Consider the following 24,397-nt stretch of genomic DNA (forward strand, 5'->3'; position numbering starts at 1 on the left):
AACTTGATCAAATGGGATGTGCGAATGATGGAATATCGTCAATCTAGTTTTATTTTTGGACATACTGTACTTGAATAGCCGCAGCTTGTAGCGGGTTCTATTTCCAGAAGATAGATGTATTGATTTCAGAGTGTGAGTATGAAGGAAAACAATGGGAGTATTGACGTCTTAAGACTGGGGTGGTGATGATGATGAAGTATATAATTTTACAGACGGTTGGTTAGCCCCCAAATGTGTAAGTTACACAAATAATATTGACCGTGCCGGGAATGGCACCCGGAATCCTCTGTTCAGCAGTCCGTCATGGTAAACATTGCGCCAACTAGAAAGCAAATGTGGGAATAATATTCTCGCTGATAGCGAGCTGGGAGTGGATGAGGAGACCTGGTGATCAAGCTTAGTGGTGAGTACAGGTAAAGATTTATGTTGATTCACATAATAGCATGTACTGATTCATGATGGTGGAGTACGTTTCAATCATATAGGAGAAATGAATATTTCCTACTTATAGCTATGGTATGGATGTTAGTTTATCTTTCACGCAAAAACTATGGCAGTAATCTATACTAATACAACATATATTTTTTCTAATACCTAGATTTTGTATGTTTATTTACCCTTAAGACTCGAAACCTGGACTATTCCCGAGTAACATCCTCCGAGCCCTTTTCCCCGAGTAACATAGGCAGTATTTTGTCCGGATACAGAAAGTAGCTCCCCCAGGATGTGAGAGAAACCGCGGAATAACAGCCAGCGTAACTTATAAATCTGCTAAAATAAAGACTACGATTTATCCTGGAAGTAGTTCCCTCGGGACGTCAGACAAACCGCGGGCGATAGATAGAAAACCATAAAACTTCTCTGTTAACAGATCATTATAATCACATACTTCCTAAGGTCACTAGGCTAAACAGATACGATCGATATAAACCAGACTATACACTTCTATTGTGCGGTATTACGGGACATGACGATGATACATCATATTGTGCGCGCGCGCATCCAACAGATCTCATTAGAATTTGATGCATATCAGACCTTCTGAGAAACACGTGGGTTGGTCATGAATATTTTTGAGCATTGTTTGAAAATTGCAGTGAGTAGATTAGAGAAGGTAGAAGCATTTTTCCTGCTTTCAACCTCGATCGCGCAATGGTCATGCCGAACCTGAGGTCCCGGGTTCGATTCCCGGTTCGGTCAACATTTGTGTGATGAGTATGCTTGTTGGCTGTCTGGGTGTTTTAATATGTATTTATAAATATGTATATATGTTGCTATATGTAGTTTATTAGTTGTGTTAGCACCCATAACACAAGTTTATTAATAACTTAGCATGGGGCTAACCGACCGTGTGTGAAAAGGTGTCCCGACATTATATTATATTAAACTGCTGCTGAAGTGTGTTTGTTTGCTAATGCACTAATCTCAGGGCCTGTTGAAACTATTTGATAATTCTCCTAGTGTTGATGACTTATTTATCAAATAAGGCTCTATGAGGAGGCTACATTTGAAGCGGTTGCCTGAAGTAGTTTCCACGGGATGCAGGTGAAGCCGCTTGCAGTAGATAATGAGTTTGGTAATGATAAAATTGGTAAGTATTTGGATGTTTTAGGGTTCCGTACCCAAAGGGTAAAACGGGACCTATTGTTTTCGCTCCTCTGTCCGTCCGTCCGTCCGTCCGTCTGTCACCAGGCTGTATCTCATGAATCGTGATAGTTAGAGAGCTGAAATTTTCACAGATGATGTATTGTTGTTGCCGCTATAACAACAAATACTGAAAACTAGATTTAATTAAATATTTTAGGGGGCTCCCATACAACGAACGTGATTTTTTGTCCGTTTTATGCATCGGTACTGAACCGGTTTTTTTGTAGTTTATACTGTAAGACAAGATCTACCTATTTCAGCTCCAGTTAAGTATTTTTATCAATTTATATGCAAGATTAGGCAACTACACCAGATTTTGAATACTATCTTACCTTTACTAAAACATTACATTTTAAACTAACAACAATAGAACGATTTATCTTGAAAACAAGTAATTTTACAAACCCAAGCACTTGTTAACATAGATTTATTCTAATTTATGCATTCCTTAGAGCTGTGAACATCTAAGATTTAAGATAACTCCCTAGGGTACAACTATAGTACGCAAACTATTTGACCTTCAAAAACTGTTTAGGTTAACTAGAAAACCAGTTTTGTAGAAACATTATAATCTTATGAAATAAATGCGAAAGTAACTCTAAATACGAAAGTAACTCTGTCTGTTTGTCTGTCACGCTTTCACGTCTAAACTACTGAACAGATTTTAATAAAATTTGGTACAGAGATAGAGTTGTCCTTGAGAAAAAACATAGGATAGTTTTTATCCCGGACTTTTGAAGAATTCTCTTGGAAACGCGATATAACCGTACTCTTCGCGGGCGAAGCCGCGGGCGGAAGCTAGTCTTTATTATAAAAATCTTCAGTTTGTGTATGTGTATGTTTGTTAATTTTTCACAACTGAACACATTTTGATGAAACTTAGCAGTAATATCTATAGCTTATTCCTATATCAAAAACTAACTGGTTACTTCTAACCTTATTAAGATTAAATTCGGTACAGATTCAGTGAAACATCTATGTGCATAGATAAGGTAATTTCTGTTAAAGTGCAGATGAAACCGCTGAAAAACCTAGTGAACACAAAGTATTGTAATGAACACGCAAAACTAAGATTTAATTTTACTTCTAATGTAACAAAATATAATAATCGCTATTGTTATTCATTTCACTAATTGTATTTCTAGAAATGTTCTATGTTCAGTAATAGGTAAATCTAAGAATTTGTTTTTTATACCAAACTTAAGACCTGCACTAGATATTTATCAACTCAATTTTTTAAGATAAATTATTAAAAATAATACTGGATCTAATTTTTACTCTCAGTTATGTAGTTTGTTTTCAGTAGTTCCCACGCAACGCGGGTAAGACTGCTGGCAAAAGGTAGTGAGTGTGAAAATACAGAAAAACTAAATAACCAAAAGAGTGATGATCTAGGTACAAGGTCATCATCTTCCGGGCCAGTATAACCGGATGCAGCTGAGTACAAGGAGCGATTGCCTGACCTCCTCAACCTAGGTCCGGGCAGTCCAATACCTCTTGGTAAGACTGGCTGTCAGACTTACTGGCTTCTGTCGTAACAACTGCCGAAGTTGTTCACTGACAGCCGGTAGGTACAAGGTATAACTTTATAAATTATTACTATATGACTTGATTTTTTTAAATGAATGAATTAAAAATTCAAAATATTTTATGTACCTTAAAATCTAGATTTTATTACTAACGGAAGATCTACCCAACACCTACATTATTCATTCATTAATTTTAATTACGCTTTCACTGTAAACAAGATCAAAACTGTAGATCAAAAGACGACACTATAATTTATTTAATAAGGTTATTAATGCATTGAACTATGTTAGTAGGTATGCTAACAAAAAGCTTGGGCTTGTGACAATCGAATAGATGTGGCTAGGAAATAGGCGAGTAGACATGTGGGGTAAGTTGAAACATAGGTACAAATATGATTGTTATTGTGAAATTAATGAATGGTGGTCACCTATCCATAAAATTAAAACAGTAACAGATTTATCGAACCCATTTCTAGTTAAAATTGTATTCAAATATAATCGGTTAATTTAGCCGTTTCTCGGGATACGTGGTAGTAAAACTTGTCATTCGGGGATAGTGTAGCTTTTTAATGTTAATATTTTTTCCAATTAGTCCAGTAGCCCAGGCTTCGAAAGTACTAGAAAAAAGTACCTACTACAAAGAAACAAAAAAACTCTTTGTAATAATAGCTACTACCTAAAGTAGTTTTATTGTTCTTCAAAGAACGTGTGGTAATTTTCTATTTGTCAAGTTACATTCCTTGACTTTTCTCAAATAAATGACCCCAACGTTTTACTAACTTACACCCAATCAAAACAGAAATCGTATAAAAACGAAAAAGTATAACCAAAACAAGCAAGCTTTCCTGTCCAAAAAGTATTTTTATCGCTCCACCTGTTTCTCGCAAATTGACTAAAATTATCGGACGTAATCGGTGTAACGGCATCTGAAATCACATTAAGTACTTATGTAAAGTACATATTTATGTGATCCCGCGATGCAGGGGACAATATTCTGATAATAACTTGTAATACAACTTTAACTGCATTCTTAACTTGGCAGTTGAAGAAAGGGGATGTGCAAAAGGTTTAGTCAAAAAAATATTTTATGAAAAACTCTATATAAATTAAAGTTATGCAGAAATAACTTTGCTACTGCCTAATCATGAAAGAAATTTGGCGATAGCATTGAACATCTCTTTTGTTAAAAAATGTTGAATTCTGCACAGTGTCTGACTTCTTTATGAAAATAGGCCTTCGCGGATAAAGGTAAATTGGGGCAAATAAAACAAGGCCTACGGCTGTTATAGCTGATATGTCATTTGTATAAGTTTTATGTTCTAATAGTTTTATTATTCTGAGCGTTAAATCTAATCTGCCAGTGCTTACCTTCTAAGGGTTAGTATGATGATAACGTAGCTTATATTTTTTCATTTTTTTTTCAAAAATTAACCCACCAAACACAATAACTCCCAAAAAACCTGAACAAAATGGTACTTCTTTAAAATCACTACACAACAAAGGTTAACAAACCTTACCCGCGAATAAACTCGCGGTCTTCATGGCCCCACAGCGAACGAGTTCATACCGGTGTGTCAACTGTACGGATCAAGTAACGGCATTTTATTTGTGTGTGTACCTAAGTATTCAGTTTGTTTGTCACCAATGTGGTACAAGCTTTATATGTATATGTGCTTAGCTTAGATAGGCGTTTATTGTGTGGTAAATTTTTGGAAGTAAGGAAAATATAGTTAATTTTTTTTTAGGGCTATAAATATGTGAGGGTTGCCAAAAATCGGCTCATTAAATCATGTTGTGATGAGGATCGAGGGATACGCTTTCTAAGCAAAGGTTTCAAGTTCAAGGGCAAGTTTAAGGGGTCTTATACATTTTCAATTGCACAGAGAACTTATCAAAATAAGTGTACTATTTTTCAAAACATTACGAACAAGTATAGTTACTGTTAGACGTAAACTGATTATTAAAGTGGTCAGAATAGGCAGTAGCTCTATCTAAAACGCTGGTCTTATTTGCAGCCAGGTAACACAGAAATTTCCCTCAACCAAGTCCATAAAAGGCGTATTAAATGCTCTTTCTACTGAATCATTCCAGACCAACAATGTTCAGGATAACTAAGAATATTCTTAGCAACATTATCAGCCTTGAATCTATTCAATATCGATGCAGTACCTACTCGTCTTCAAAACAATAATCAATATCAATTATATTGTGAGTCTGTTTATCCTGTTTCTTGCAATGATGTGAGCTAATCGATTATATGTACTAGGGAGAGTCGACAAAAAAACATAGTAATTGAGAGTTTGTAGACTGAAACAACATTTGTAGTTTTCTTCAGTTTGTTAAGCCTCTTTCAAAGTCAACTTTCCTTGAGGTCCACGAAACTGTGTTGTGAAAAGTCTTGTAATGGAGGAAAGGGGAGTGGCTAAGTAAGAGCTGCACAGCTTAACCAATTTGGCGCGGTCGATTTGTGGATGGGTGTCCTACATACATAGGTTAGTAACAATTTCCTCAAGGCTTTAGAAAATACGACCTAATACAAAACGTATGGTTCGTCTTTAAGTTTATTGGACAACGAAAACCTGTGTGCAGATTTTTTGTTTAAATAAATAAAACGAGTTTAGTATGCTAACAAGACGTGAGATCATAAAATACAATACTTACTTTTAAATGAAATTGACTTTGGAAGATACTCTAACGTTCTTTAAAAACAAGTGTTAATAATATAAAAATAAACCGGCCAAGTGCGAGTCGGACTCGCGCACCGAGGGTTCCGTACAAATGCTGTATAGATAAAAAGTGAGTTTCGCGCCAACCGCTCAGTTTAGAACAATCATAGTTATGGTAATTTCGTGAGAGTCAAAATAGTTAATATTTTTTATTTTATAATATAACTAAAATAGTAGGCCAGTACCTTGTAAAAGTTATTTTATTGAAGTTATTTATATACAACATTTTATAGTCATCATTCAGAAATCTGATTGAAAATAACTAATTATGTCTTAAAGGTCATGGGGCATATCTGACCCGCTTTGTAAAAAGTGGCGGACATGAATCAAAGTAGTTTTAAATCCTGGAGAATGGTATGACGTTTCTTTGAATATAAATATTTTATTAAAATTCCATGGAGACGAATGTCCAGGATCGTTTGAAAAATATAAAAGACAAGCAGTTTCAGAGGATTGTACAGGTTGCAATGCTAGTTTTTATTGTTAAAGACATTTCATAAAGAAGGAAGGTGCCAATCCGGATGACCAGGATCTGATGAGGATCTGGAAACCCTGAGAAATCGAGGGCAACTCTTGAATATTGTAGGCACGCATCGAGTCATAACCAGACATGTGAGTGTATTTTTGAGGGTACTGGTAAACAGTGAAGGTTTGGAGCTGATTTGATTATGGAGACTACAGAGAGTCAAGGGAACTCCCGAACGGTATGTTGCAACTACCACGTGTTTGGGCTTATTTTATTCGTATTAGCGAAGACTTTCCACAAAGATAGGTTTGACTGCCATTGTGGGATCGACAGCTAAGATCAGATATAGTTATGGGAACTCCTTTACAATTTATAACGTAACCTTGTGTTGGAGCTTATTTTATTTTAGGTGATGAAAATTCACTACTAACTTGGGTTAAAGCAGCCATTGCAGGAATGGGATCTTTTATTTTTGAGGGATTAATCACCTAAAGAGTCCCAGTTTCAGGTTTTTTTCGAAACCGCCTGACGACTTGTAGCTGTCGAATTGTAACAACGACTTCTAGAGAGTAGGATTCGGGGCTGCTGGCTTTACGTTTCTAGAGCCTTGACAAAAGTGTAATTCTGTCCCTTTCTTTGTTTTATAAAGTCGGCATTATTTTATTTTGTAGCATTTTACAAACAAATCCAACTTCAAACATATAAAAAAGCAACAAGAAAACAAAAGCAAGAAAGAAATTAAAAAGATGTTAGGTGCATCGGTCTAGAAGTCGGTGTCTAGAGGATGCATCTATATTTATTTAACCACCGAGATCTAGACCGATGCATATAAACAGTTTTCTTGTTGTTTTAGAAGTTGTTTTTTTTGTAAAAAGTTTTTATTTTTAACTTTTGTGAAAAGTTCTCGTCAATACGAATAATATAAGCCCAAACACGACGTAACTAAAACATACCGAGTTCTCTCGACTTTCTCACGTCTCCATCATTAGATAAGCTCTAAACCTTCACTGTTTGATAGTATCACCAGACATACATCTGAGAATCAAGTTTTAATCCTATGCATGCCTACAATTTCTGATAGTTGCCCTCGATTTCTCAGGATTTCCATCATCAGATCCTGACCTGATGACAATGGAAATAAACGGCGAGTATACTCTTTCACTACAAAGGAATGATTTCTCAAATCCGTCAAACTTGGTCGTTTAAATTCCCCATTGAAATGAGGAAAATATTTGATGTTTACACCTGATTTTCTCTAGATTCCCATGGTTCACATTGATGCGACTAATGCCATAGTAAATCAGAGCCTTTATCATTATACTGTGCTATATTTCGTTCGTATCCGCCGTGGGTATGGTTTTCATACTAAGGTGCCCAATGACCTTTGAATGATTTAAAATTTTTCACAGTTTAGAGGCCATTATATTTAAGAAGTGTTTGATATGAATTTCACTTTTTATTCAAAACTTTAATATCTCTACGCGTTCATGTGAAAAAGGGTAGGTAGTAAGTTTATAATTATTAAAAAAATATTTTATGTCATGTAAGCAAAAATAATATTTTAATATTTTATGTAACTTCAAATTTATCATTTTCGCAATTTTTCCTTTATCTGTACTATATAACGTTGCTTCGTGCCGAATTTTAAGATTCTGAGTTCACGGGAAGTACCTTATAGGTTTTGATTCCCTAGCGTGTGACGGAAATTCGTCTAAGGTGTTGGTAAAACTGCTGTATCTTTTGATCGCGTTAACTTAGAAGTTTGATTTTTTCATTGCTTAAAGGGACAATAGACCTAGGTATTTGGTATAAATTTCAATTTGGTACCTTTATTCGTTCGTGAGAAATAAGGTAGTAAGTTTCATTTTATTAAAATATTTTTATTATATTATATAACAAAAAAAATGAGATTTTCGCAATTTTTCCTATATTTGCATTATATAACAATGCTTCATGCCAAATTTCAAGATTCTGAGTTTACGGGAAGTACCCTGTAGGTTTTGATTCCTTTGCGAGTGTCGAGAATTTGTTGAAAATATCGACATAATCGGTTGTATCTTTTGATTGGCTTGGCTTAGAAGCTTGATATTTTCACAGCCTAAAGGGACAATAGACCCGAGTATTTCATGTGAATTTCAGCTTGATACGTCCACGCGTTCTTAAGATAAAGGGTCTTGACAGACAGACAGACAGACAGACAGACAGACAGACAGACAGACAGACAGACAGACAGACGGACAACAAAGTGATCCTATAAGGGTTCCGTTTTTTCCTTTCGAGGTACGGAACCCTAACTAGCAATGTTTTTCTACATGACGTGTCAGACTCGAGCATCATTCATTTGTTAATTTATTTTGTGTAATATCATGAATGACTTTAGCTTTGAAGTAGTAGGAGCGAGTATTCAACTTTTCTAAACACTGATATTTTATGAACAGGAACCGTTGTTACCCCTAAACAGATCTTATTTTATTACACCTTTTTAGGGTTTCGTACCCAAAGGTTAAAATGGCACCCCTTTTGTTTTCGCTCCTCTGTCCGTCCGTCCGTCTGTCACCAGGCTGTATCTCATGAACCATGATAGTTAGAGAGTTAAAATTTTCACAGATGATGTATTTCTATTGCCGCTATGACAACAAATACTGAAAACTAGAATAAAATAAATATTTTGGGGGGGGGGGGGGGGCTCCCAACCAACAAACGTGATTTTTTTGCTCATTTTTGCTCTGGTACGGAACCCTTCGTGCGATTCCGACTCGCACTTGGTCGGGTTTTATGGAACTCTTAGGCTTATAACGCATTGTTATAAACAAACCTGGGTTATGGCTCGCTATGGGATTGGACAAAAGTTACATTGGCAATGGTTTTAAAAATCCCTTGTATAAGGACAAAGTGTCATAGTAATTTTTATGTGCTGTGTATTTTTGAAAGTAAATAATTATTTGTTTTTACCTTTTCAAAAACTGACAACATTAAAAACTATCCTAGTTTCGTCAAAATATGGACTTGCGGCTCCGACAGCAAATAAGAGCAAAATTGCATACAAATCCGTGCAGACGTTTGTGAATGTATCGTGAATAAACAAACAGACATACATAAGTAGAGTAAGAAATATCTAAATATTTAACAATTATGCAAATCTTCCAGCCGTTTATTCCTTTCAGTTTGCACTTTAGCATTTTTTATAACTTCCTAGAATCGAACAACACTGGCACATAACAAACATTGACTATATAAGACAAAACCAATAACAAAACAGAAAAAAAAAAACAAATTAAACATGGCGACCGTACTTTTAACATTTATCTTCCTATTAGCACGATTCTTTAAGTAAATATTTAATATAATAATTGCAAACTGGTTGTAAATGCATATATATGTGACCTATTTAGTCTGGTTGGTCAGTGGAACTAAATAGTTTAAGCACTTATAACGTGGTTTAAAAATAAAAGTCACTATGAAGGTTTTTATCGGTTTGTGTGTTTTGGTGTTAGTAACAGTATCGTATAGCAAGCCTCATAGTTCTAGAGGTTGTTTGTATATTTTGGGTAATTGTGAGTATCATATTCCTGTACTTTATCACCATTATAAACCTTTTTATTAGCCCACTGCAGGGTACACGTCTCATTACGACTGTACGAGCCCTTTTCCCAACTATATTGGGGTCGGCTTCCAGTCTAACTGGATGCAGCTGAGTACCAGTGTTTTACAAGGAGCGACTGCCTATCTGACCTCCTCATCCCAGTTACCCGGGCAACCCAATTCTTTTAACCTTTTTAAGACTGGTTGTCAGACTTATCGGCTTCTGACTACCCGTAACGACTGCCAAAGATCAGCCTTATATTGTCCCACTGTAGGGTGCAGGTCTTCAGCCGGGACACACCATTTTAACGTGCCTCCCGAAACACGGAGGAACTCGTCATGACAAGATGGTCACCCATCCACGGACCGACCGTACCAAGCGTTGCTTAACCTTATGATTGATCGACTCGTGCGGCTGTTACTTAGCTACAAATAAACATGATCGAGGAAAAACAGGCTCAATCAAAACTCACGTTTGCCAAGGAAATCTTATACAAAAATTGTTCTATCTTAATCACTAATGATACCGGTCTCACAACTGGACACATACATGATAATTAATTTAATTGTTTATCAATGACCTATATAAGATATTTAAAGCGATCGTCTTCTGTCAGAATGCTCAGTCGACTTATATAGTTCACGTAAATAGGTCGTGTTGTATTGTAAAATAAGTTTTATTTTTGTATTATGAAGGTTGTAATTGGTCTGTGCGTTTTGGCCCTCGTGGCATTGTCGTATGGAAACCCACATTCAAGAGGCTGTATTTACGTTATGGGAAGATGTGAGTGTACCCTATTCTATTTATTTTTAATCGACTTTAAAAAAGGAAGTTCTCAGTTTGACCAGTATGTATGTACCTATGTTTGTGTTCGATTAACTCGCGTTTGGCTGAATTGGTTTTGATGCGGTTTTCAGCATAGTAACTGTCATAGCGAGGAGAAGGTTTTAGGTACATTTTGAAGTTGGTTTCACTTTTTTTGAAAAATATTTTAAGAAGACTTTTTGTAAAATCATTTACCTTTGCAGACACACCTATTTATAATTTTACTAGTTTTGATAGAAACTTTGGTAGTGATATTCAATGAAACGTGTATCCATTATCGATATGAAACTAATGCATTCACTATATTGTATTATATAGCATGTGCGTGTCATTCAATGTACTCCATTTATTCCGCATCAGTACATGCATACACGTTTCAGTTCAAATCAAATGCATTTTATAGCGTTTCAAATAGCCATACGAGCTAGTCTAAATAAATCAGTTGCTTAGAAATCCAGACATTAAATCTACCAAATACATTTATTTTACTAGAACTTGCCCCCACCCGGATAAAATAACCATCTTAAAGTTGTTTTGTCGCTCTTTCATTTATAATATTAGTAAGGATATCTTCCTATTTAATTTGTAAGCGCCTTGTTGACACTTCTCGTGACCCAAGGGCTGGCTTTTATTTCGCACAGAGGTTGAGCATTGCCATCCAACGTGGCAATGCTGCCAACCTTCTGGGTACATTACCCAGTGACAGCGATGAGGAGCAATTTTTTGATGCAATGTATTAGTTTTAAGTTGTATATATAAGTTTATTTTTAATTTATAAAATTAATGTAAATATTTTGTAAATATTATGTAAATATTATAATATAATTATATTTAATTTGAAATTACAATTAATTAATTCTTCTGCCATGAAGCAAATGGATCCCCTGCAGATTTTGTAAATAAAACATTTTGCATCCACAATATATTCTTGTGCCTTAGCCATTTTTTTCGGCTGATGCAACGTTGAGGTCAATAAACCCTGTGTTTTGGTTTCCGAAAATATAAATGTAAACAGGTCCTCATCGGTGGTGCGGATCTAAGGTTTTAAAGGAAATATAATGGAATATTTTTTACAAACTTTTCGGAAGATATGATGATGGGAAGGTGAGGACCAGACTTACTGATTTAGAATAGAGGAAATAGAATCATTGTATACTAGCTCCTAGTTTTGTCCGGGTTGTCAGATCTAAGCTTGTCTATACTAATCTATACTAATATTATAAAGCTGAAGAGTTTGTTTGTTTGTTTGTTTGAACGAGCTAATCTCAGGAACTACTGGTCCGATTAGAAAATTTATTTCAGTGTTAGATAGCCCATTTATCGAGGAAGGCTATAGGCTACTTTTTATCCCGGTACGGGAAGTAGTTCCCACGGGATGCGGGTGAAACCGCTGGCAGAAGCTAGTCAGATTATAACAATTTAATTCAAATCCCTGATAAGCGTTTGAAGAAGTAGCGGCAAACATACATACACACAAACTTTCACCTTTATAATGTAAGTTGGTGTTTTTAATTTTTGGGAGAAGCTGATATAAAATAACGTGCCCAATTTTCGTCTCAATTCCTACTTAGTTACAAAATATTATTGTTTTGAAACAAGTGAAATGAACAAGTGAATCTGCAAAGTTTATCGAGAGAGGTCAACTAAGAAACTGGTACATTATTAATAGATATGATAATAATTTAATCAAACATAAACAGGTCGAATTCAGTTGACCTTGATTCTGAACAAGTTTAGAGTTTTTGGCAGTTACTACCTGGAGTTTCATGCGGTACCTACTCGTTATTTATACAATCAACAAAAGTATTTTGGGTTGTGTTTTAAGTAAATAAGATGATATGTTAGGAATATCAGAAGATCCCTTTGATTCGTATGAGTCCGTTTACAAGGTTTAAAGACAAAATTTTAGTTTTAACAAACAACCCGCCCTGGAATTGCTCTATACTTTAAAAACTATATACCTACGTAAACCTACCTCATGAATCAGTTTATCTGTTTCTGAAAACTGCAAGACAATCCGTTCAGCAGTTTTTGAGTATTGGGATCATACGGAACTTTAATTCTTTTCCGAATTAATATAATAGTTTTTGGTACCTATACTATCATATTAGCCCGGGTTGTGAAGATCAGATAGGTAGTCGCCCCATATCAAACTCTCGCATTGAGCTGCATTCGGTTTGACTGGAAGACCTACCCCTACACAGTTGGGAAAAGGACAGGGAAATGACTTTCCTATTGTCTCATCACTAACCTTACTTGCATAAGCCATGGCCCTAATTAGTGTATTTATTATGTAAAATCTATGGTCAACCACTTTAAGTTATCGAGGTCAAGTACCACAATAAACCATGTATTATCTTTCCTGGCTCGAGTTACAAACAACGCCTTGTGTCAGTCATTTGTTTAATGTGTTTTAATGCGTAAATGATGTTTAGTTGAGTCAAGGTGTACAAAAATATTTTCACGAACTCCAGTCAGTTTTTTTTTCAAAGTGACTAACCATCATCACCCTATTTTGTGTTTACAAGAGAAGGAATGAACGTTAAACATCACAGATGCTAAGGGCGGATATAACAGACTTTTAAGTCCAGATGCATAATAAGCTTGATTTTTAAGTACCTCTAAGAAGAGATTTGTCCAATAAAAACTAATATTTAAAAAAAATATTGTTTTTGTAAGGCAAGATCCTCTAAAACTGGGACTTATCAAAACAATTTGGACGAGCAATTAAAAATTAATTTCTTAATGAATAGGTTTAATTGAGGAGCTTGGAAGATCATTAAAAATTATTTTAGTTAAAATAATTATCTTCAGTCTAATGAGCTAAAATGAGCCATCCCAATGATGTATTGACTGCATATAAATAGACATTCGTGAATGTATTAACAATTTTTCGGGAGAGACTACTAGTTTTCCTAAAAAATAAAACGGGAAAGACATTATTTAAACGACAATAAAATAGTAATAATTGTGCTATTTAAATAACATAGATAAGTCTTTCTCAAAGTCCAATGAAAATAAAACACTAAAATTATTAACTCTATTTAACCAACTGCTTAACCAAACCCAAATACCCATTTCTAACCAGAACTATACGAAAATGTAGTCAAACTGATTAAACCGGCAACGGGTAACTATGTAAAACATTTTAAAATGACAACGCGAGAGTTTGATCCCAAACTTTAGATAAAACAAATTTAAATGCATGAACAACTGTTCATATTGGAAAATGCAATTTGCAATTTGCGTATATTCTAAACTCATAGTCAAATAAACAAATTGTTTATAAATAGAAGTCCATTTTTGTTAATTAGTTCCTTTGTTTTTAGTGAAAATGTTTCATATTTGTGTTTAGTAATTATGTGCAAATAATAATGAGACAGTTTAATGGAGCCTTTTCCTAATTTTACTGTTATTTGATTGGGAACTTCATAATCTACACTACATATAATTATAAAAAGGCAGAATATGAGTTTGTATCGTTGTAGGTTTATATTTCGCTCGACTGAGCCAATTGCATAATTCTAGAAACCACGTATTTTGTGAGTGGCTATATTTACCCGGGTGCGGGAAGTTGTTCCCTCTGTACTCCAAACCAAGTGAATCACGAAGTCATGGAACTCGAATCGTTGCTCTAGCTAGCTAAACAATCAGAAACACTGATTTAAGAACAGTCCGATAAATTAAACTCTTAGCTAATATTTTTAAAGCTGTCTTTAGACATTTAACTCTCAAAACAATATAATTTTTTTATCGTTGATCCAAAAATTGAATCTGAGAACCTATCTAGACACACGGCAGTGTGTCCGCCAAGTTCGAGCAAAAAAAGCGACACACCGGCCGTGGGTTATATTACACGAACCATTTCGGGCCAAATTCGACCCCCCTATAACTCAAAATCTATTTTATTTACACATTTCAAATTTCTAGTATCTGTTGAGACCCCCTCACTTATCTAAAATACAAAATTTCATTAATATACCTATTGTAGGTCTTGAGATATTGACGTCAGAAAATCGCTATTTTTACTATACACTCACTGACTGACTCACTGATTCACTGACTCACTCATCAAAAACCTAGACCACTTCCAATGGTCGTATTGACTTGAAATTTGGCATGAAGGTAGGTCTTTATGTCAAGGTAAAGGGAAAAATCTGAAAATGGCCAAGTGTGAGTCGGTTTAAAAATAATGAAGGTGTAAAATACCCAGTGTAAATTTATACCCCTAAGGAACTAAAACGAACTAAAGGAGATGGCCAAAAAAAAACCCAGAGTCGACAGGAACTTCATATGTATGATTGGATTCAGTATAATTTGTGGATTTTAAAAAGTATTTCAAAACATCTAAAAACCATGGGGTTCTCTTTTTATAACGTTTTTTCGATCAAGATTTTAGTTCACAAAAAAGTTTACTTTTACTGTTTGATGTTCGTTAGAAGTTGAATGCAGACTCGTGATTGGACCGTTTTACATTGCTAAGTCATTTGTTATATTTGACAATGTCACATGGCGCGATTTTCAAAGACAATTTCTCCAAAAACATTTCATAGCCAGTTGTGAAGGTTGCATGGAACTGCGAAACCTCTCCAAGTAGGTAAGGTCGGTGCTTAATCGTATCTGGAGTGGTTAAATACAAGACCTTTTAATCAGCAGGCCAACTCTGAAACTATGGGGTTGTTACTAGTGGCTTGTATAATGTTAGTTTACTTTGCTTTTTTATGTCCCTTGATGTTAATAATCTTTAAAATCAACATATATTCAACATAACCTATTTTTGCGATAATATGAAATAGCTCCTATACCCCATGGATTTCAGTCTGGATTTTTTGGCACCATCAAAGGTCTATCATAAAGAACCTATTGGTAACCATTTCATTGCTGTCGATTCTGGGTTTTTTTTCTATGAAAATTTGGCCATCTCCTTTATCTATATTTATATAATATATCTTCGAATGGTCGTACCGATCTGAAATTCATTACAAAGGTTTGTATTTAGTCAAAGTAAAAATCTGAAAACGGCCAAGTGTGAGTCACTTTCGAAAATAACGAATGTGTAACTTTGATCCACGAACATAATATATGATAACATGTCATGTCAGTCAGTTGGTAAATCTAGTCCATTTAGTTAATCTAGTTCATTTCTTTGTAAGAAGCATAGTGCATATTCAAAAATCTGAAAGATAGTATAAATGAGACATTTCCTTAACTAACTTAATCATAAGAAAAAAATAAAATAAACAGCCTTACAAAAATAAATGAAATCCCACCCAAAACAAAAATGTGAAAGGCTGCCAAGTTCGATAATATGGAAATCCTTCGCCTATAAAAGAAGTGAGATCTGAATAAGTACCAAGTTCCATACACATACCTCAGTTAAAAATAGTTACTTTTTAATAATGTTACTTGGCAAGTTTTAATAGAAAATTAAATACTTGATTCATTGCGTTTAGTAGGTTTATAAGAAGGTGTGTGAAAACTTGCCAAGTAACATCATTAAAAAGTAACTATTTTTAACTGAGGTATGTGTATGGAACTTGGTACTTATTCAGATCTCACTTCTTTTATAGGCGAAGGATTTCCATATTATCGAACTTGGCAGCCTTTCACATTTTTGTTTTGGGTGGGTACCAGCATTCACGATTTACAACTACTAGACCAACCAAACACTAACATGTAATAAGAAATGCTAAAATCCATTTATTTGCTACAGGTTACAAGGAGTGTGAGGAAGGCACCCATGCTTACACCACTGGCTGCGGCCCCAAGACTCCTGAAGCCACCTGCGACAACCCAACTCCTCAGGCAGAGAAGGCCATCATATGTGACTACTCAGCTTGTTACTGTGACCCTCCAACAGTCAGGGACACTGCCAGTGGCAAATGTGTGCCTCGGGAAGAATGCCCTAAAAAGGCGTAATGAAACGCCTTTTTGAGAGGTCGCCTCGGTTCGAGTCTATAGTCTTTTTCTTAAGGCTCGAGTAATAATATGTAAGAATTAATTGTATAAATAAACAGGCTCGAAATTAGTATCTGAAACACTGAGTTCAGTTTTTGAAGTACTCATAATGGTACTCATATTTTCTTTTATTACATTTACTTGATCTACTTTTTTTTTCTATTTTGATTGTAAACCTATATTTAACCTTTTTTTTCTATTTTGATTGTAAACCTATACTTAACCTAAAATTGTATTCATAACAAGAAATAAAAGGCTTTTTATTTTATTTTTATTATTATTTATTACTTGACATCATAAAAATCTACATGAACCAATTTCGTGTTCCTTTGTCTTTGTTAGTAACAAATTAGCTTATATTTTTTATAAATACATGTACCTAGTTGATATTACTCATTCAGAAGATGCAATAGTATTTTTTTAATAAAACTATGATATTAAGTAAATTGTTTGTTTTATTACAACTTTACATGTAAAAGCAAAGTTAGCGTCAGGAGCGCCGTCACAATTCTCCGATCCTCTCGAAATACATATAGAGAGTTGCTACCTAATTGCTACCAGCTACCATTAGTTGCTACCAATTGCTACCCTCGTGGTTTTGAAGATATTCAGCATCCAAAGGTGACAGCCATTCTGATATCAGGATGGCTGTCACTTTTCCCAGTGTGAAGAAACGGCGCAAAAGTATTGAGTTTTTTTTTCACCCAGAGTTGCTACCTAATTGCTACCCTCCAGAATTAAATTTTGGGCCACAAAGATTTCCTGGATAAAAAGATATTTAAAAAATGAGTTTTTACGCCCTGCCAAATTAAATTAGCAAGCTGTCAGTTAATACAAATGAGTACTTTTGACGTAGGCGCTATCTATTATAATCCGACAGCTGATATAAATGCGGCCGAAAAGTGAACTAAAGCAAGCCGCCATCTTTGAACATCATTTTTGATTAGGTGTATTTATAAATGTTACCTGTTAAATGAAATTTCCCGAAATGCATGAAAAAAGTATTTATTATAATAACCTCAGCCTTCGATTGTTAACACGAAAACATCCAGTAAGGCCAGTCGTGTAAAAATCATACCCAACTCTACGTAAAACATGAACTGATTTGGTCACAGTAAAACAATATTGATTTTATTAAAAAATATTTTTATTTCAGTCACCGCCGACTTAAAATAGACTCTTTTGCAAAAAAAGCGCCCATACGAAATCTTAGTTTTAAGGACTAAAAAAAATTCAAAACACCGACGAACATTCTGCAAGCGATTAGTCCAAAACAAGGTTTACAAATTTTTTAGCAATTTTAAAATATTCAAATTTAGAATACACTCTCACGCATGCTTGGCTAACCTTTTTGATGCTAGAAACATACTACAATCATTACAACCCTTTGAAACACACATAAAGTCCTTAAAACTAAGATTTCGCATAGGTGCCCGCTTTTTTTGCAAAAGAGTGTATATCATACCCTGACATGATGTAATAAATTTTGAATTATTTCGTGTTAACAATCGAAGGCTGAGGTAATTATAATAAATACTTTTTTCATGCATTTCGGGAAATTTCAGTCAACAGGTAACATTTATAAATACACCTAATCAAAAATGATGTTCAAAGATGGCGGCTTGCTTTAGTTCACTTTTTGGCCGCATTTATATCAGCTGTCGGATTATAATAGATAGCGCCTACGTCAAAAGTACTCATTTGTATTAACTGACTGCTTGCTAATTTAATTTGGCAGGGCGTAAAACTCATTTTTTAAATATCTTTTTATCCAGGGAATCGTTGTGGCCCAAAATTTAATTCTGGAGGGTAGCAATTAGGTAGCAACTCTGGGTGAAAAAAAAACTCAATACTTTTGCGCCGTTTCTTCACACTGGGAAAAGTGACAGCCATCCTGATATCAGAATGGCTGTCACCTTTGGATGCTAAATATCTTCAAAACCACGAGGGTAGCAATTGGTAGCAACTAATGGTAGCTGGTAGCAATTAGGTAGCAACTCTCTATATGTATTTCGAGAGGATCGGAGAATTGTGACGGCGGTCCTGACGCTAACAAAGCAAAGATTATCCCGAATATTTAGAAATAGAAGAAATTCAAGACACCCACATCTGCCTACATTTTAAGTGCTTGTAAGTATACTGTATAAAAGAACTGAGATAAAGCCAACCTTTAGATATTTTCTATATTTATAATACCTTTGTTAAGCTGTCTATAGAAAACATGGAAAATTCCTTTAGGTTTATAAATGTTATACAGACAGATCAGTAGTAAATAAGCTTTTTATTTCTGTCATATATTGCGTCATATTTGTGAGCTTAAGAGGGGTACACACACTTAACACACACTGCAGACTTTTTAGTTGGCCGATAGTTGGTTTGGGGTCATAAATCAGTATCAAGATGAATATTAGTAATCACATAACAACGTTAAGGTATTCGACCGGTATCATCTATACTTATAATAAATCTGTAGAGAGGTCAATTCTGTACATTGAATATATTTCCAAAATAAGTATTAGTGATCGATACTGATGCCAAAAATGCAATCAGTAAAATTTTTGTCTGTCTGTCTGTCTGTATGTTCGTTATGGAAACAAAAACTACTTGATGGATTTCAACGAAACTTGGTACAATGATTCTTCATACTCCTGGACAGGTTATAGGATACTTTTCATCACGCTACGATCAATAGGAGCAGGAGCAGTGAAGGTAAATGTTGGGAAAACGGGAGAAGTTACTCCATTTTTTATGCTTCCGTCGCGTGTGCAGCCTTAATGGTTAAAGCTACATAAAAACCATGTATGACGAAAATGTTCTCCTTAAAATTATGTAAAAAATATACCATGACAGTATATGTCTATATTTTATGGGTGGCTCACAATAACACGTTTAACTCTCTTGGTAGGCACGCATAGATTTTTTAGATAATTGGAAAGGCTGGTGTTTATTATTTCTTCCTCTCTTTGCACAAAGTCCAAACCTAACGCGGATGAAGTCGCTGGCAGAAGCTAGTACCTATTAAAAGTTTTGAATTAATTGGATTGAAAATATTTTTTTCCAACCATCAGCCCAACTGTCGGCCGACTGTTTAGTTGTCAGTGTGCGGGTACTCTAATTGTTGTGCTGTTCTCGTTTTCATGACGTCAATTTATTGTAAAACTGCTATAATGCCCCGTATTATGTATATCGATTTTAGAATTTGTATAAGCCGTATTACAGTTAAAAAATATAAATAATTATAGAAGCAGTACGTATATAAAGTAGTTATATTTAACTCTAGCTGTTCCCCGGGGGTTTTTATTAAATAAAAAGTATCCTATGTTCATTCTAGTACCACCAAGAAAATGTGTATATGATGACCGGTTTAGTAGTTTTTGCATGAAAGCGTAGTAAACAAACGGACTTTCGCATTTACAATATTATATAAGTAGGATTGCCGCTGTCACTCTTTGTCAATCTCATGAAAAATAGTTCAATCGTTTTTGAGTTTACTGCAACTATAGAAGGACTTTTTTATATTTTTGAATTCAGTATACTTGCTAAGAATTGGCATAATTTGTTTTTAGCCTAAAATAAATTGCTTATCGCCCTAGGCCTAGCCCGTTATCAGTTTCAACTAATTAATTTTTCTTTTCCGTCGAGTATTTGTTATTCAGAGCGATTGTGAGTTTTATACCCACGTCTCAAAACAGGAAAACAGTATAGTAACTACTGCTTTTATTATAATTTGGTTATTAACAGTTCAATTGCGGTGCTCATTACGTGTTGTACACTTATATATTATTATTTGAAGTTGCTTGTTGTAAATTTACAGTATATTTATTGAATAACCATGAAGGTTTTTATGTTATTGCTTATTTTGGCCCTAATTGCCCTGTCGTATTGTACCTCAGAACCTGAAGAGTGTTATTATGATTCTAGAGGATTATGTAAGTAGTTTATTTTTTTTTATGTTTAATTAATTTATAGGAGGTACTCTTTAGGCCATGGTAGCTTACATTGTATACTAGAAATGGTGGCTCGCACTGTCTTCATATTATGATGACTGCATAACTACAATAAATGCAGATATTAACTCAATGATTGAAAAGTTCATCAGATGCGTTAAAGGCAGTTATTTTACACAAACACGGCATATAAAGATTGCATGAAGTACTTCTATATACTTATTTATGACGTGAGCGTGAAATACTAAGGCAAAGCTATGGGAAATTAAAATAAATAAATTCTACTAGCAACTAGTAGATAAATATTGTAAATGTGTTGCCAGAAATTAATGTTCGGAGCAACACTATATTTTGAATCAGTGTTTTCAAAAGTTATCTCAGAAACAAAAACGTTTAGGTTAAAGGCTAAACGTGACTAAATTTTAGATTGATAAATATTTAAAAAATATTCTTACCTAATTTTTATTGATGATCCAGTTCTTTAAATACAGACAGATGTTCTCAATAAAAACACATAGAAAGTGGAGATGGGCTTGCGTTTTTGAGAGCTGTCTTTTGTACCATTGACCTTCAAAGAGTTCTGTATTTCTTAGTTTATACAAATAACTTTTTATTCATATTGTTCTGCTTTTACCAGGTATGGGTGAATGTGAGCCAGGCACCTACTCTTACACCTCAAACTGCGATCAGATGATGATACCTGAGCCTACATGTGATACCCCAACTCCTCAAGAGGAAGAGGCCCCCTGTGACTATTCAGCTTGCTACTGTAAGGCACCAACTGTCAGGGACACGAGTACAGGCAAATGTGTGCCTTTGGAACAGTGCCCTAAGAAAAAGGTTTAGCCTTTTTGCGAGGCTGCCTCGGTTCGAGTCTTTTTTTTCGTTTGAATAAATCATTTCTATTTTTAGGGGCAGATTTGTGTTTTATTTTATGTAAGTTAAAGATCTTTGTGATGAAAAGCTTTGATAACATACTTCGAGAAATAAAGGATTATTTTAATTAGCAATAATAATTATTTAGTGACGATTTTCCTTGATTAAGGAATATAAACACTTAATTAAACATCTATACTAATACCTATAATAAAGCGGAAACATTTTATGTTTGTATGAACCCAGAAGGCTCCAAAACTACTGAACCGATTTAAAAAATTATTTCGCTGTTGGGAAGCTAAATTATCCCTGAGTAACATCATCATCATCATCATCATCAGCCTATCGCAGTCCACTGCTGGTCATAGGCCTCTCCAAGTGCACATATTAGTCCTGAGTAACATATTAGGCTATATTTTATCTGGGTACGGGAGTATAAGATATAGAAGAAAAAATAAAGACCAAAAGCCTAGAATATTAAAATCCATTTCTGATATAGATAGGTACAGTTCTGTAAGCCCTAACTGAGGCGAATGACCCCACAAAACCCTTTGCTATTATAACGTACCACACATAACATTAAACCATCCCTTTGTGCCGATGTTCACAAATCCAAAATCGGACATAAACGGCTTAAAAAAACATTCGATGTCGTTTGTTAAGATTTATGTTTAAAAATAAAATGTGCACCAAATTAGATCAGACGTTATGAAAGGTTAAAGTTCATTGAACTCTGGCAGGTGTTGGAAGTCAGGGTTATGTGAATCGATAACAAATAGGTACTGTATTGATAAAATGACAAACAATTTTTTTTGACTTAGTCATCATCTCACGAACTTTTTCCCAACTATAATGTTTGGCTTGCAGTCTATCCGGGTGCAGCTGAGTAGGTACCAGTGTTTTACAAGGAGTGACTGCCCATTTGACCTTCTCAATCTAGTTACCTGGGCAACCCAATACCCCGAGGTATTACTGGCTGTTGACTACCTGTAAAGACGGCCAATAACGCATTAAAAATAAAGTTCATGATAACGTCACACTAAAAACTAATTATGATTATGTCTTCCTACGAAGTTAATTTAAAAATAATTCTACTACACCACTTAACTAGAAAAAATAAAGACGCAACTCGAACAATTTTCCTGTTTACATTTTTTTTGCAATTGTAAACAACACTAGGGATGTTCTTTGTTTTAAAAGCGGATAGTTTCGGATATCGAATATACGAAAAAGCGGTTTTAAATTTCGCACCCGTATGCGCCATTTTGTTTGTGTGTTTACATATTGATGAGTATGTCATTAAATTGGAATAGGGGTGAGAATTTGAACCTTTGATTATCCGCCGAATCGGTGTGGAATGAAAAGAGGAAGTTTGTGCGGGTTTTTCATGTTTGAGAAGGTATTTACTGCTGCTAAATCTATATGCGTTTATATATCGAGGATTATTCATGCCTAAGTTTAACTTCACTAAAAAACAAGTTACCAAAATTTTGAAATATCTATCCGTATACAACAATCATTGATTCAAACTACGATCATTGTTATAATGGCTAACTGTTTTTTTTCTTAGCCCGTACTGTCCCACTGCTGGGTAAAAGCCTCCCCATTTTGTCTCACACCTCTTGATCTTTGTATGGCACTTGTAACTACATTTTTATCTGGTATATTTCTGCTCAGTTATAAATCCGAATTCTAATATCCAAAAATAATCATGTATGTACATCACTAACAATCGTCGTCAAATATTCTGGCCATGCTCACACAACGCACGATATGCTTAAACAAGTTTTGTATTTACATGCACATCTCCGCTGCAGGTGCATTACAATTTACATTTAAGTATGCACTTCATTTTGCCGGTCATTTGCCTTTTCTAATGAGTGTAAGACTTTTTTCCTTTTTGGAATTTGCATATTTTAAAGAAGTGGTTTGGAATCTGATCACTGTAGATTTTCGTTTACTTTAATTCTGATTAAAGATAGAATAACTTGAAGAAAAAAAAAAAAAATTATATTCAAAACTAGCCAAATATCCGAATCGATAAGCCAATTGTATCCATACATCTATTGACAAACAAGGAATAAAATCAAACATAAAGAAGTACAAAATCCAAATGAAATTAAAACAGAATTTAAATTCAACAATTATTTAGTTCGAAACGAATGCAAAGTGCTGGTACCAAGTTAGTAGTTACTGGAGAAGAAAGTCGACAAAGTCAGGAAAATGATTAATTACTAACTCTACACAGAGCTCAGAGCTCAGTGCACAGTGAGACAGCAAAGTGAAATAAATAAATACCAACCGACAGACGTTCTTGGAACCTTAAAAGGGTAAAAACGATTGTTGTAGGCACTCAATTTTGATTTGGGTTTTTATTGTTTTTTAAGTAAAATTATCATACGATTTAACATGATTGTATTAGGTATAGGATATGTAACTGTGTAATGGAATCAAATTTTATTAAGTTAATAATCTTCTAAGGATTGTAAAACGTCATAAAAATCGGCAGCTGTTAGCAGTTCCGATGGCAATAGGTACAATATTTGGTGTGCCGAACTGATGATGGACCTGAAAGGATTCGAACTTTATGATGGAACGTCGTATAGCTGTGCATTATAAAAGCGTGTTTCTCTAGTGTTTTTCAAAGAACAAATGTATTTTGATGCTGTGATTTTAAACATGAGTAAAGTTTTGGGTTTGATTCGTAAATAAAAGTGACATTGGATATGAATAAAAAATGAAAGATTACTGAAGGGAGACATGTTTTAATTTTTAATTTAATTTTTGCTTTTTTATTATCATAGTATAAATTAGCTTTTAATTTTATTAAAACTATACTT

General features: G+C 34.6%; 2 protein-coding genes across 3 annotated transcripts; both read left to right on the forward strand.

The window, feature by feature from the left end:
• Window positions 1-9,748: 9,748 nt before the first annotated feature.
• Window positions 9,749-17,180, forward strand: LOC124640925. 2 transcript variants are annotated; one of them, XM_047178887.1, is made up of 2 exons: window positions 9,749-9,922; window positions 16,490-17,180. In XM_047178887.1, exons 1-2 carry the CDS (start codon window positions 9,826-9,828, stop codon window positions 16,693-16,695), a joined length of 303 nt encoding a protein of 100 aa, XP_047034843.1. In that variant the 5' UTR covers window positions 9,749-9,825; the 3' UTR covers window positions 16,696-17,180. The 2 variants fall into 2 exon arrangements, with proteins under 2 accessions (XP_047034843.1, XP_047034844.1); XM_047178888.1 differs by lacking the exon at window positions 9,749-9,922 and adding an exon at window positions 10,553-10,734.
• Window positions 17,181-19,773: 2,593 nt separating this feature from the next.
• LOC124640826 lies at window positions 19,774-21,598 on the forward strand. Its single transcript, XM_047178763.1, has 2 exons — window positions 19,774-20,663; window positions 21,319-21,598. Exons 1-2 carry the CDS (start codon window positions 20,567-20,569, stop codon window positions 21,525-21,527), a joined length of 306 nt encoding a protein of 101 aa, XP_047034719.1. The 5' UTR covers window positions 19,774-20,566; the 3' UTR covers window positions 21,528-21,598.
• Window positions 21,599-24,397: the final 2,799 nt, after the last annotated feature.

Source organism: Helicoverpa zea, chromosome 21, assembly GCF_022581195.2.
Source record: "Helicoverpa zea isolate HzStark_Cry1AcR chromosome 21, ilHelZeax1.1, whole genome shotgun sequence".
In the NCBI taxonomy this organism is placed as follows: domain Eukaryota; kingdom Metazoa; phylum Arthropoda; class Insecta; order Lepidoptera; family Noctuidae; genus Helicoverpa; species Helicoverpa zea.

What these genes read in the sequence shown, in the direction of transcription:
- LOC124640925 (XM_047178887.1), top strand. Translation starts at nt 9,826, where the DNA reads ATGAAGGTTTTTATCGGTTTGTGTGTTTTGGTGTTAGTAACAGTATCG. An exon ending in TTTGTATATTTTGGGTAATT is followed by an intron (nt 9,923 to 16,489) that starts GTGAGTATCATA and finishes TATTTGCTACAG; the next exon opens with GTTACAAGGAGTGTGAGGAA.
- LOC124640826 (XM_047178763.1), top strand. Translation starts at nt 20,567, where the DNA reads ATGAAGGTTTTTATGTTATTGCTTATTTTGGCCCTAATTGCCCTGTCG. An exon ending in TTATGATTCTAGAGGATTAT is followed by an intron (nt 20,664 to 21,318) that starts GTAAGTAGTTTA and finishes TGCTTTTACCAG; the next exon opens with GTATGGGTGAATGTGAGCCA.